The sequence below is a fragment of the Lolium rigidum genome, chromosome 7 (genome assembly GCF_022539505.1).
Source record: "Lolium rigidum isolate FL_2022 chromosome 7, APGP_CSIRO_Lrig_0.1, whole genome shotgun sequence".
Classification (NCBI taxonomy): domain Eukaryota; kingdom Viridiplantae; phylum Streptophyta; class Magnoliopsida; order Poales; family Poaceae; genus Lolium; species Lolium rigidum.
Genome location: NC_061514.1, coordinates 323,236,204 through 323,248,886, shown reverse-complemented (window position 1 = coordinate 323,248,886; position 12,683 = coordinate 323,236,204). Strand labels below are relative to the sequence as shown.

Sequence of the window (12,683 nt, the reverse complement as noted above, 5' to 3'; positions counted from 1 at the left end):
TTTTCGTTATTAAGAAAATGAGAAGAAACAGAAAAGCTGCAAATAATTTACGCAGCACAAAAACATTGCTTCCTTGTGTTCCCATGCGTCCACAGAATTTGTATCAAAGCATCATAGCTCAACTAACTTGTTTTCATAGTTAAAATGGTCCTGTTTCACCAAAGCTCCACAAAAAGGATGTTGAGATCAAAACTCTACTAGCAAGAGATCTAAACATTGCTCGATCTCAACACGTTATCAATCAAAGAGCTAACCAGAAAGCAAGGATGAATCCAGCTTCTGTGCGCAGGAAAAGGCTGCATGCACAGCAAAAGCAGCACAGCAACATCACCTCCATTGCCAACTCCAGCCAGCGCCATGGCAAATGCTGCTGGTGCAGCAAGAATGGTGGTGAGCATCCAAGCTTACTGTTAATGTGTCACTCCCTCAAGTAAAAAGCCTTTTATAACTAATCAGAGGGCTGAGGATGAACCACTCTAAACAAAGAGGGCATGTAGACTAATCAAAGACTTACAGTAGATAAGGAGACTATAAGGGACTCTTAATCTGAAATGTAAACGCTTTGAGACAATTCACAGGAACACAGTTTCAAATATTAGAAGTGAATGCTCAAGGAAATACAGTACTCGTAACAACGGAAGAGCTGCGGAAAATCAATGTGGTATAAAACTTTCAACACCAAGACATGAACGGATCACGTTATAAAACTTAACAGGTTTGGGTGCACCATCAGTTTACAAGTACCTAATTATTACAGCCCGAGGTGTCTGTAATCCCTAATGTTCATTGGCATCTTCAGGTACTTGCAGCTCTTTGTCACAAAGGCAAAGCATATCCTATATCACGAAATGCAAAGGCAAGTCAGGTCAAGAGTACACGACACAATCCACAAGTATATCGCGTCAGGTCGATAAGGAGTAATTCTACATGATGGTTTCAAGCTCAGGGGAAGATTAGGAAGATTTCAAGCTCATGCAGATTCAGGATGATTTCCAGCTCACAATGAAGCAATAATATGATTTCAAATATCATCCCAGGGTTTTCCCAGGCTCAACAAAAAAGGAAGGTACAGCGAGTTACACGGGGGCAACTTCTTGCATGCTCCATTGTTTTGTTAAGAGTACATTCATCAAGAGCAATAGGAAAATGGATGGGACAAACGGTCGAAGGACTATCGGCAAATAAACGCACTTTGTTTTTAACTCAGGTGTCTTCGCTTCTCACCTGTGCAGCTCCTAACCATGATCAGATGCGCTTTTTAAAACCTATAATAACCATAGTCAATACATAAATACCCTATGATTTCCAAGAAGAAACAACAGAGAATAACAACCAGTTGGTGCCAACTACAAACATCTCATATTCATATCACTTGATAGCTATAATTGATCAATTCGATATTTCCTGGTTATACTGAAGGAGCCTGGTCTACCAAACAAGACCTCAATTTTCAGTATGTTAGCTATTAGCTAACAAAAAAAATACTAGCAGCATTTGAAGCGTAATAGTTATTACAGACACCAAAAGAGAAACCACACTCAATAGCAGCAGCACCTGACATGCATTGCTGCGAAAGACTCTACACGTTTGGGGCATAAAATTAGAAAATACTAACGTTGCTACCAGATGCTGCAAAACCAGGATCTACTCTACCATGCCAAAAAAAAAAACTTAGTGTAAACATGCCACATAGCTCATCAACCTCAAGTACATAATATCAATATTCTCCTAGAGCCAGTAAGCTCTTACATTACTGGAGGAGATCAAGCACGTTGTTTCAAAGAAAAAGCTAATATTCTGGTATGTAGACCTCCCAAAATGGTGGCAAGATATGGCATCGTTTCCTAGCATGTCACTTGAATCCTAGTTGGGAGAGACACGAGGTGAAGTACAAGAGACAACATGGTGAGGAGAGGCTTTCAGAGGGTATGTGTGGTGAAAAAAGTTAAAATAGTTATGGAAAGGGGAGAGGAGTCCATATTAAACCCCCTAAACTTGTCTTAAAAGTCACATTACAACCCACAATTCTAACTTCCACCCCTATACTATGAAAACCGTCTGGAATACACCCTTCCACCGTTTCTGTCAGATTTTTATCTGGTTTTAATTGCCAAGTCAGTATCGTGGTTAAAAACCACAGCCACAGCGCCACGGTGTTCCTACCAAGGCTGCCACCGTGCTCATGTCCTGCCGAGTGCCTCTGACCAGACCGCCGCCGCTGTGCCGCTGACCAGACCACCGCCATCCACAGCCGCCGCAGAGCCGCTGATCGACCGCCGTCATCCACGGCCACCATTTACCAGACCGCCATCGTCTGCCGCACCTCTGCCCAGGCCACCGGCATGGCCCTGCCCAGGTCGCGGAGTAATACGCATGCTGATGTGGCAATCAAAACCAGGTAAAAACCTGATGAAACGGTGGAAGGGTGTATTCCAGACGGTTTTCATAGTATAGGGGTGGAAGTTGGACCAACTCGGAATTGAGGGTCGTAATGTTAACTTTGCGACAAGTTTAAGGGGGTAATATGGACTTCTCTCTGGGAAGAAACATAGGCAAATGGTTGGAGAAGTTACAGATATCAAGGTCATGAAAGGCTCTGGTTTGGTCTCAACAAAGAGTACTTCTCGCCAGCATATGATTAACTATTACACGTGTTGATCACTGAATCTATAATTTGCTTACTGAAAGACTCATAAATCCTGTAGCATCAACAGGATTATCTCCTTTAATTCTAGGTTCCTATGTGGCATAAGCATAATAACTAAGCCATGTTCATCGCAGTATCAACAGCTACTCTCTATCGCGATATTGCACAAAGCTCAAACATGTACTAGTGGTAAGTGGATAATTAAAGTTGAGAAAAACCAATCCACAGGACAATGACTACACATCCAGGCTAACGTAGACATGGATAACTAAATGGTTTTGAAGGAAGGGAGGAGGTGGGCATGTTTACCTTGGGAGAGGGAGCTCCAGCAGGTGGAGTCGACGGCGATGCAGGACTTGAGGCGCGCCGACGCCACCGCGGTGTGCAGGGGCAACAGCGTCTCCAATCCCGCCACCGCCGACCTGCAAGAACCTCCATGTAAGCGCAGACCCACGCCCATCAATCTAGCGGACCGCCTAGTAGTAACGTACCTGCGGAGGAGGCGGGCGGCTCGTGCGGGGGAGGCAGCCGGCAGGGACGAGCCGAGGCTGCGGCCGGCGGCGAGGGGCGCCGGGCGGAGGGCTGCTCTCGCGGCGGCGCGGCCCAAAGATGCCATTTCTTTCTTCTCCTTGGGACGTGCTGCGTCGAGGGCGTTAAACCCTAGTGAGACCTTCAGAGCCCATTCTTTGTCAGTTCTAACCCACTACAGGCCCACAAGGCTACAAATAGCTCAGCCACAATCATATTGGTAGACTCTACAATTTGCTGCTTCCTTTAAACAAAAAATGCAGATTTTACTTTGAAAATGAGTAGTAAGAAAATTAGATTTTCGTGAGGTGAGTGTTGAGATGGTTTCTGGACCTCTTCTTAACCCATATACTTAGCCAAAATATAATATGTGTCCAAACCAAATACTCCTTACAGGGAAAAATAAATGTGCACGACCGACTGCTTTGTTCACGGCAAATAGTTCAAAATGGATTTAGAATCAGAAACGGAAAACAAATAGTCATTGGCCAATAAGTACAGAAGATGGGGAAATCTGCATTACACAGAAGCTGGCATTGCAGAAAATTCTGGCCGGGCAACGTGCAGAGTTTAATTAAGCTGTTCTTGCAGTAACAAGGAGGAGAAGATTTCAGATTTATTTTCTTTCCATATAATTGCACATACTTCTTTTCTAAAATGTACTTCTACAAACTTCTAGCATCGTAGAACCAAACTAGACTTGTTTGCCTTCAACAAAACTTCACATGCCATTCTCTGCTGCCTTGCAATCCCAGTGACTGTGTACATACATATGCATGCCCAAAAAAAAACCTTCTCTTCATTTTAAACAGCAAAGTTCTGTGTATAGTGACAAAGTTGATGTAACAAACAATACACTGAGTGGATGTGAGTTAGATGTGGTTCGCTTTGTGCGTCACCATCAACCTCGGCCACATGCAAAATTAGTGGACCTGATGCTCCTCCTGGACAACTGCTACTGGCCTCAAGAGCAGGTCAAAACCACACAACAGCTCAGCGAATGATGCCAGGTGAATGATGTTAACAATTACATCACCAGGAATTCGCCACGAGAGCATGTCAAAACCATGCAACACATCGGCAGAACTATGTCCTCAGTCGGTTCAAACATCCAATACTTTGAGCACAAATTTCATGGCATGTGCAGTCTCCTGTTAGCATCATAAGAAGATGCCAGCCTCCTCGCCCAGAGACTGTCCTCAGGTGACCAAGATATGGTGGAACCAATTGTCGCACACCACCTCAGGTTCAACAAGGCTGCCACACTACATTCCTCGGTTGCTCCAAACGCCTTAATGATACTTAGTTCAGCATCTGGCTCTTCGCTGAGGATTAGATCCTCTAGAGCTGCTCCTTTCTCCTTGAGAACGCTTGCGTCCTCAGATATCATCCTCATACTGAGAACCTGTAATGCCTCGACTGCAGTGTTGTACAATTTTTGATCCACGTAGGCACAGAATGTGTACCAAAGCGTTGATTCATCGGGTTGAATCTTTGCTCTGTGAATACACTCAAGAATACATTCAATGACATGAATATTACCCTGTGAAGAATGACCAGACATGAGTTTAACTTTGACATCATTTCAGTGAAATTGACAAATTATATCATAGACATACTCTTGCATTCGCATCTGAGAGTAATGTGTTGAAAATCCCTATATCAGGTTGAATTCCTTCAGTTAGGCATAAGTCCAACAGATCCAGTGCCCCCTCAAAATCATCTTTTGCTAATAGAACCTACCATGGAAAACATGACATCAGATTCAAATGGCGCACAGCAATTCAAATCAACTAAAACATAGGAATAAGCAGTATGTTACATAGTGAGTAATAACAGGCCTGCAGTTATCCAGCCTTACCTTCAGGAGAGATGTGTAAGTCACAACTGTAGGGCAGCAGCCATCTCGGAGCATCAAAGACAACAAGGTGCTAGCTGATTTGAAACACGGCAACAATTTGCAGCACTCTATCATGACATTATAAATTGCAGTATTAGCTGGAAGACCACATGATCTCATGATCTTGAAAGTTCTTATTGCTTTGTGTGTCTGCAGACCAGAAAGAGGTACATCAAATTCAACAAGTTCCATTGAAAACACAGGAAGCATACAAAATAGCCTTGTGAGAAAAATTAAATCCAATTCATCAATTCATGTAACAAAGCAAATGGTAAAGGACAGTAGACTCGTACTTCCTTGGCCTTAACCATGGCATGCAACACAATGCCGTAGAGATCACTCTTCTGATAAGGATCCATGTTAGACAAGACACTCTCCGCAACATTCAAGTACCGCAGCATTTCTTCTATCATTCCCTCAGCTCCAAAGGCTCGTATCTGAGATAACATAAAGTCGTAAATAAAACATCAAGACTTCAAATAATGCTATCACAGTAAGAACTATGGAAGATCATACAGACAAGTGACTGAATGATCTTAGCAATCTAATTTGAAAATTATCATGGTAAAATTTTAAGCCAGTGAGGTTTTGAAGTATGACTGGGTAACTGATGATATGCTAGTTTCACCATATCGTACAAGCCATAGCACATAGGTACAGAATCCCAGTAGATCATCAACAGGCAAGCAATATTGTGAATGACATTCACAGCAAAGTGCTTCCCACTCTCCTAGGTCTGACCAACACATGCATATTAGCAATTAAAATCCAGTCTTACATCACATGAAAATGATTCAGATATCCTATTCAGACAAATTTAAACATTGCTTCCCTTTTTTATGAAGTATTACCTCCATTCCAATGAATAAGGCTTGACCAAGTTTCAAACCATGTCAAACCATGTCAAACTTGACCAAGTTTCTATAAAAAATCATTAACATGCAAACTACAAAATCAATATCATTAGATACATCATGAAATATATTTTCATATGATATCAACAGAATATCCTAGTTGTTGATAGATTCTTCTAAAAGTTTGGTCAAACTTTAATTGACTTGACTTTTCAAAAAAAAAAATAAGCTGTATTCATTGAAACGGAGGTAGTATAAATTTATAACGGATTAGACACTGGGAATGCTGGATAAGATAGGATAGCTGTATTCATTGGAACGGAGGTACTACTATAAATTTATAACGGATTAGACACTGGGAGTGCTGGATAAGATAGGATATCGTACAGGCCAATAAGCCATGGTATAGACTCAATAAATTACCTATTTTCATGGATGGACAGACTGTCATCAACAAACAACAACAAATTTGGACCAGCTTAAAGCATTATGTGAATGAAGTAACAAAGCCACAAAAATGGTATTATTTCATAAAAGAATGGTTAGACACCTATGTGCTGCATACTTATTTCTTACTAGCATCAAGTGCCAACTCTGCTGATGGAGAAATTTTCATATGAAAAGGGAAACAGGAAAATTAGACTCACTGTTTCCCACTGACCATAGAGAAGAGAGCATATTAAAAAAAATTGTTACCAAAACAGTCAACTATTGTGAGTTCTTACTTCTACATAGAAATATATGTGTTTTTTGCAAGAATATTACAAGTGATACACGTACAAAAAAAATTGATGAAGATCTACATATATAGGATATAGTATAAGGTAAGCATACCAAGTTCTTCATAGACACAAAACTATGTTGGATCTCATGGTTTAACATGTCCATCTCGATTATACTGATCCTTTTGGAAACATCAGCATGTGATAGCATATTTCCTTCTTCATAAGGAACATTGACATTGCCAAAAAGAGAAAACAGAATCTCATAGGTCCTGATTTGTGGCTTCAAATCCAAGTGTTTCATTCTAGCTAGTACACGGAGAGCCCTTTCTGGTTCATTCTACAAAAATGATGAGAGGAGACTTAGTAGTTTGTAATTTCTTACAATTAAGTAAAATTAGGTGCACCGACGAATAAAGAAAAAATAAAATCGTTTATGTGAAATAGAGCACAACTATTTAAAACAGGGTAAAACAGAGATAATTGATAGACCATATGTCAGCAGCTCAGTAATACACTTAACATATATGACTAAGCTGAAATTAGGATGACAATAGGTAGGGGGGCAAACATGGCATGTCAGAATCTCTTTTCAAAAGTCGATGCATTACCATAATGTCGCAACCAGAAAGAAAAGCATTAAAACCATGAATATACTCTGGTTTTATATCTGAAACTCTTCCCAAGAAGTCCTCAGCCAGATCCAACTGTAAACTTTTGCTATGGCCAATTGAGAGAGCAACAAGTGTACCATCATAAGGTTTAATACCCCTTCTCTCCATCACTCCAATCTGGAAAGCATGAGAACATAAAATATAGTAGTAGCAAATTTTATGGAGAATAACTAAATGAGAACATAAAATATAGTAGTAGCAAATTTATGGAGAATAACTAAATATAGTGATTAGCGGTCACAATAGAACAGGTACAGTTCAGTTTCACATAGTAGCTTTCAAGGGGAGTAACACTGATAAACATTAGAATTACATTACCCCTTGTAAAATCAGTCAGTACAGCATGTTACTTTTATGCAAATGTAGGTATAGCATAACTATACGAAGGGCTTCATAAAATAGGTAGTGTGCAGTGCACAACCATATTAAACAAGATGTCCTGGCATGTAACTGAAAATATCATAAACTCGGTAGCATACCACTTTACGAGCATGTGCCACTCCTTTTCCAGCTAGCACACATTTAATAAAACCATCATATGTAAATCTTGACGGTCGCAGTCCAATCTTGTGCATCTAGCAAGAAAGGACAACATTGAGCATAAACATTGAACTCCTCAGATGTGAAATATGCACCAATAATTTCTGGTCTTCAAATCGCCAACGCAGTTTGTATACACATGTAAAACACTAAAAAAATTAACTTTACATACGTTAACCATTAAAATAAGGGACACATGCAATTTTTGAACTTGCCGCCACCTTTTCCAGTAATAAAAGCAGCAAATCAATATACAATTAAAATATGGGACAAATTCTGGTGTGCAGGCCCACATGCCAGTTACGAAATTCAAATGAATTTCTTGCTTTAATGCAGAAACAGACTTCATGCTTTGGTTGTTGTTACTATCTTAAGAAGAAAAAAGTAAAATCAAAAGCACAAGATTGCAGAAACAAAGTTCAAATCCGTTTTTTGCAGGGAGTTTGAATCCAATTAAAGTGGCCAAGATGAAACAGGCACAGCAGATAAATTAAACTATGTAAGTAATTAGAATGTCACCACACTGATGTTCAACCATCCAGAAGAAAGGTTCAAAAACCTAATGAAAGTGCTTAGGTAAAGACCTAAGTCAATAGAAATACTGCAAGCCATAATATAACACTACATTAACCCAACAAAAACTTACATATTTCTTACCTCTAGAAATAATTGCTCAGCCAAGTGGCAGTTGTCAACTTGCACACACATATGTATAATATCATTGAAAGACCATCGCAAGATTTTCTTTACTGCAACTGGTGCAAATCTCAATGTCTTCGTCATCCTCCCACTGTCTAGTCCAGAATTGTCACCAAGATTGTCACCTGGGACAAGACTGAACGTACATAAGTTCTACAAATTTAATTAAAAATGAGTTTACAAGTATACTACTTGGCTGATGAAATTGAAATGCAGAACATACCAGCAGAAATAATTGACACATAACTCTTCAATTGCTTATGTTTTGATGATTGAGTTTCCACCTGGAACAGCTCCGGCTGAGCATCAACCAAATATCCTTCGGTTCCCGTCTTTCCTTGAAATGACAATGGCAGATCATAGTCCGATACAAGTTTGAGATCTTCTACTTCATTTAAAGCAGGTACAGGAATGTCTAATCTTGTTGATTGGCGTCTCCTTTTAGAAGACACCGTCAGATGGTCAGTGTGTTCTCCAGCAAGGACGACCATACGCTGCAAGATATGATATGCAGATTGAAGGTCACCTAGTGTAGAGAAAGCCTTCACGAATTTCCTCAGAGCAATAATGCTTGGACTATAATACCTAGTGCAGTCCTTCCATAGATCATGAACTGCAGACAAATTTCCCTGCAAAACTGCAACCTGCAAATATACATAAATCAAATAAGCAAGTTCGCGCAATAGTTGATCTAGAACCATGTACAGATGAACATCTTCACATATTTCAATAAGCATAGCATGCGGCATATATGTGATTTATCCCAAGAAACATGTGAAATACAACAATAACATGAAACAGAACAAACAATGACTCGAGAGACGCCCTAAAGATGAAATACATAAAAGGAAAAAGCATGTGACCAGAACTAACAGAAACTAAGATCAGCATGCAACCGTTTCCAAACAAAAACATCAGAAACTAAGTGGTGGTTACAGTGATGGACCAGAAGGGAATACAAATTACAAAGGAAGGCGATCAAATGTTTAATCCACAAAACAAGGATCAAATACTCAACAATACCATGGATGGTTACGTCTCCCCAGTCAACTAGGTCTGGTATAATAATAGTTTTTCTCCAGATATGAAAACAAACTTCTGAATAACATAAATAGGCAGATTGAACATTTATTTACACGAACCTTCAGAAGCTCACAGTACGTTATTTCAGACTTCCCAAGAAGATGACCTTCCATTTTCTCTAGACAGCTCCCAACGTCATTCAGATTTGTTCTGCAGGCACTTAAAAATATGTTGAAAATCGGCAAAACACCATGAGTGCTTTCTTTTTCTCCCAGAAGAGTGAGCAATTTAAGTGCCTGCATTGGAAAGATGATTGTCAACAACTTGAAAACTGAAAGGAGACAACAGAATCTCCAGCAAAAACTGATATGCTATAGTGCATTATTCAATAAGCAGATAAACATATAACATAAGAGCATAAATGCAAGAAATTAAATTACATAGAACTGCAAGGCACAGGTAGCAGAAGAAGATAAACATTAACAAAACAACATATTTTTTCATCAAAATGGTCCATGATAGAAGATTAAACAAAATCAGATTGCTTCTGCAAAAGGTACAACGCACGCACTGTCTAATTCAGCAATCTTCTACAACTATCTATACACAAACAATGAAAAGGTCCACTTTAAAACCCTGAACTCTGGACCCCCTTTAGCTTCTCTCCATATAACTCCCAAACAGCCAAAAATCAGACCCTCAACTTCCAATACCATACACCTGACTCCCTTGCGGAAATCTGAAGCAGTTTTAGATGACATGGATGTCATGTGCTTACCCCATCACTATCATTTGCCTGCCACATGCCCACGTCACCAGAAAATCAGCAACAATAAAATACACTGTTGCATAAGGGAAGACCACCAGGTCATATGGAAATAATGGTTGCAGACAGTGAGCGATCAGGATTACTTCTAGATGGTTTTGAAGTTTAGGTACAGAAACTGTACCAAACGATGGTCGAAGTAATGGTCTACATGTGAAACCAAACAATTGGTGAGCATGACAAAAAAATTGTGGGCATGAAGACCACACACAAACTTATTGAGACACTGACAAGTGAAAGAAATATCTGATGCATCATTTTGGCCAAGGCATGAAATAATAGAACCATTTATCAAGTACCTGGAAAACAGGCCTTGCCTAGGATGGATGGTATTGACATTTTGACTGCCTACTAGCTAGTATCGTTAAGGAATGAAAAGTTGGACACTTTACATAGAAGACACAGTGGATATAACGGCACAAGTGTATATTACATAATTACTGCTACCAATCCACTACTTAAAGCAGTTTCACACAAGTGCATTTCTATGATTGAACCCCCAAACAAGTTAAAAGGACAAAAAACTTGCACTCGTGACATGAGAAGTACGGCGTACCTCCTTGGAATACCCTCCTTTGGTGAGTGCTCGAGTGACAGATCTGTAATTGCCTTTACTAATATCTATGGCCTTATCCTCCATCATCTCCAAAATGTCCATAACAAACTATACATATGGAGAGGATCCAAAAAGAGTAATATTAATCAAAATGACTATGCCAAACTCTGTGCTTTCGGTAAAATAACGTATCTGGCAGCGGATTTACCAAAGGATCAGGCGCTTCTGCACAGTACTCCAGTATACGAGAGAAATCTTCTGAAGTTAGCGCTTCTTTGGTTTGCTGAAGATTCGAGAGCATGATGGATGCTCGCTGCCGATCGCCTTTGCGCAGAGCATTCACAATGCCGGCTTGCGTGAGTCTCGCAGACAAACCAGCCCTCGCCGTGAAATCGTGATGCTCTGCAGCCACCCAAATGCTGGTTACGTAAGTTGGGCGAACATTTTATCTGTCGAGAAGTAACAGCTCGGCACTGGTGCTGGTATAAGGGTGAAGTAGGACCGATCTCATGTGAATGAACTAGGCGAATAAGTTGATAGAATTGGTTACCAGCGCAAGTCGAAAGCATCCGGACCCTGATGCCAGCCCAGAAGACTGGTTCGTGGCGGCGCGCTCCGGCGGCGAAGCACGGCGGGTGGCACTGCTCGCGAGACCCGGACGCCGCTGACGGCGGCGGGGCGAGGAGGGCGGCGTGGCGGCGGCGGCCCGCGTGCCGGAGAGGCAGCATCGAGGACGAGGGGATTCAGAGCTTGACACCGGGAGTGTTGAGGCGTGGACGCGGTGCCCCGGCGGTGGGCGTCCGGCGGGAAGAGCTGTGGCAACGAGCGTTGACGGCCCGAGCGAGAGAGTGGCGGGCGGCGGGCGGCCGCCGGCGGGGAATCAGGCGTGTCGCGTCACCTCTCTGCTTCTCGTTCGATGCGGGAACATGGAACCGAGATTGGGCTTAGTGGGCTTTTTTGCTACTGTCTACTGTGGGCCGGCCCATGAGCCTGTACTAGTTTAGCAGGTAACCCATCACTGGCCCACGCCCTCACTTTACTGCTCCTATTCGGAATTTATCGCATTCTCCAGCTCAAACAAACAGGTGATATCGAAGTACCCCTCAAAAAACAAAACAAAAAAGTGATATCGAAGTGAATTCATGATCGAATAAACGATTGTTGATGGCACTCAAACTGCAGAGCAGTGCGTCACGTGGTGCCTCGAGTTATTGGCATCGATGAGTAGCTCGTTGATCGATCAATATTGTCCCTTGATCTTGCCAGGGGAGACGCGGTAGTAGCCCGGCTCGGCGAAGATCGGCGCGGACCCATCTTCCTCCACAGCACCATTGCCGACATATCGAACCCATCGTCCTCAGCTTCTTTGCCGGCAGGCGACGGAGTCGGGGATGGAGGAGGACACGAGCCCTGCAGAGGACGGCGAGCTATCGGCCAGGTGGGTGGCCCTGGACAAGGAGACCGTGCTAGAGGTGGCCACGAGGAAGGAAAGAAGCGAGCCATTGGGTAGGTGGTGACCTTGGTTTTTGCCTTGTGTTTGCAATTTGCAGTGGACTACTTTGTGAGGCTAGAGTGTGCTACTGGTACCACATATTTTTCCCCGTGTCACTTGGCGAGATTCATGTGGGCAGAACGTAGGGAGCTCCTTCATTGTGATTAGAACCTTGTAGGGGACAGGCGCCTTTATTGCTATCACCTAAAGGATGTAAGTTCG

General features: G+C 41.8%; 2 protein-coding genes across 3 annotated transcripts; both read right to left on the bottom strand.

The window, feature by feature from the left end:
* Positions 1–571: 571 nt before the first annotated feature.
* Positions 572–3,263, bottom strand: LOC124678943. 2 transcript variants are annotated; one of them, XR_006994710.1, is made up of 4 exons: positions 3,139–3,263; positions 2,957–3,069; positions 1,192–1,265; positions 572–836 (listed from the first exon to the last, which is right to left on the bottom strand). XR_006994710.1 is itself a non-coding variant. In XM_047214793.1 (3 exons), the coding sequence occupies exons 1-3, from the start codon at positions 3,261–3,263 to the stop codon at positions 817–819; spliced, it is 258 nt and encodes an 85-aa protein (XP_047070749.1). In that variant the 3' UTR covers positions 572–816. The 2 variants fall into 2 exon arrangements, 1 of the variants encoding a protein (XP_047070749.1); XM_047214793.1 differs by lacking the exon at positions 1,192–1,265.
* A 519-nt stretch (positions 3,264–3,782) lies between these two features.
* LOC124673314 (pentatricopeptide repeat-containing protein At1g76280-like) lies at positions 3,783–11,697 on the bottom strand. Its single transcript, XM_047209418.1, has 13 exons — positions 11,520–11,697; positions 11,178–11,371; positions 10,970–11,077; positions 9,707–9,883; positions 8,788–9,208; positions 8,523–8,689; positions 7,805–7,900; positions 7,263–7,442; positions 6,764–6,991; positions 5,369–5,512; positions 5,037–5,225; positions 4,795–4,914; positions 3,783–4,718 (listed from the first exon to the last, which is right to left on the bottom strand). Exons 1-13 carry the CDS (start codon positions 11,695–11,697, stop codon positions 4,308–4,310), a joined length of 2,613 nt encoding a protein of 870 aa, XP_047065374.1. The 3' UTR covers positions 3,783–4,307.
* Between the last annotated feature and the right edge of the window lie 986 nt (positions 11,698–12,683).

Bases quoted from the DNA above. Each gene is read 5' to 3' on its own strand.
- LOC124678943 (XM_047214793.1), bottom strand. From the start codon at position 3,263: ATGGCATCTTTGGGCCGCGCCGCCGCGAGAGCAGCCCTCCGCCCGGCG. The intron at 3,070-3,138 runs GTACGTTACTAC...AGGTTCTTGCAG, and splicing joins GCCGCCCGCCTCCTCCGCAG to GTCGGCGGTGGCGGGATTGG. The intron at 837-2,956 runs GTAAACATGCCC...TTCGTGATATAG, and splicing joins CTGGAGCTCCCTCTCCCAAG to GATATGCTTTGCCTTTGTGA.
- LOC124673314 (XM_047209418.1), bottom strand. From the start codon at position 11,697: ATGCTGCCTCTCCGGCACGCGGGCCGCCGCCGCCACGCCGCCCTCCTC. The intron at 9,884-10,969 runs GTACGCCGTACT...TTTCCAATGCAG, and splicing joins AAGGAGGGTATTCCAAGGAG to GCACTTAAATTGCTCACTCT. The intron at 5,226-5,368 runs GTACGAGTCTAC...TCTGGTCTGCAG, and splicing joins CCATGGTTAAGGCCAAGGAA to ACACACAAAGCAATAAGAAC.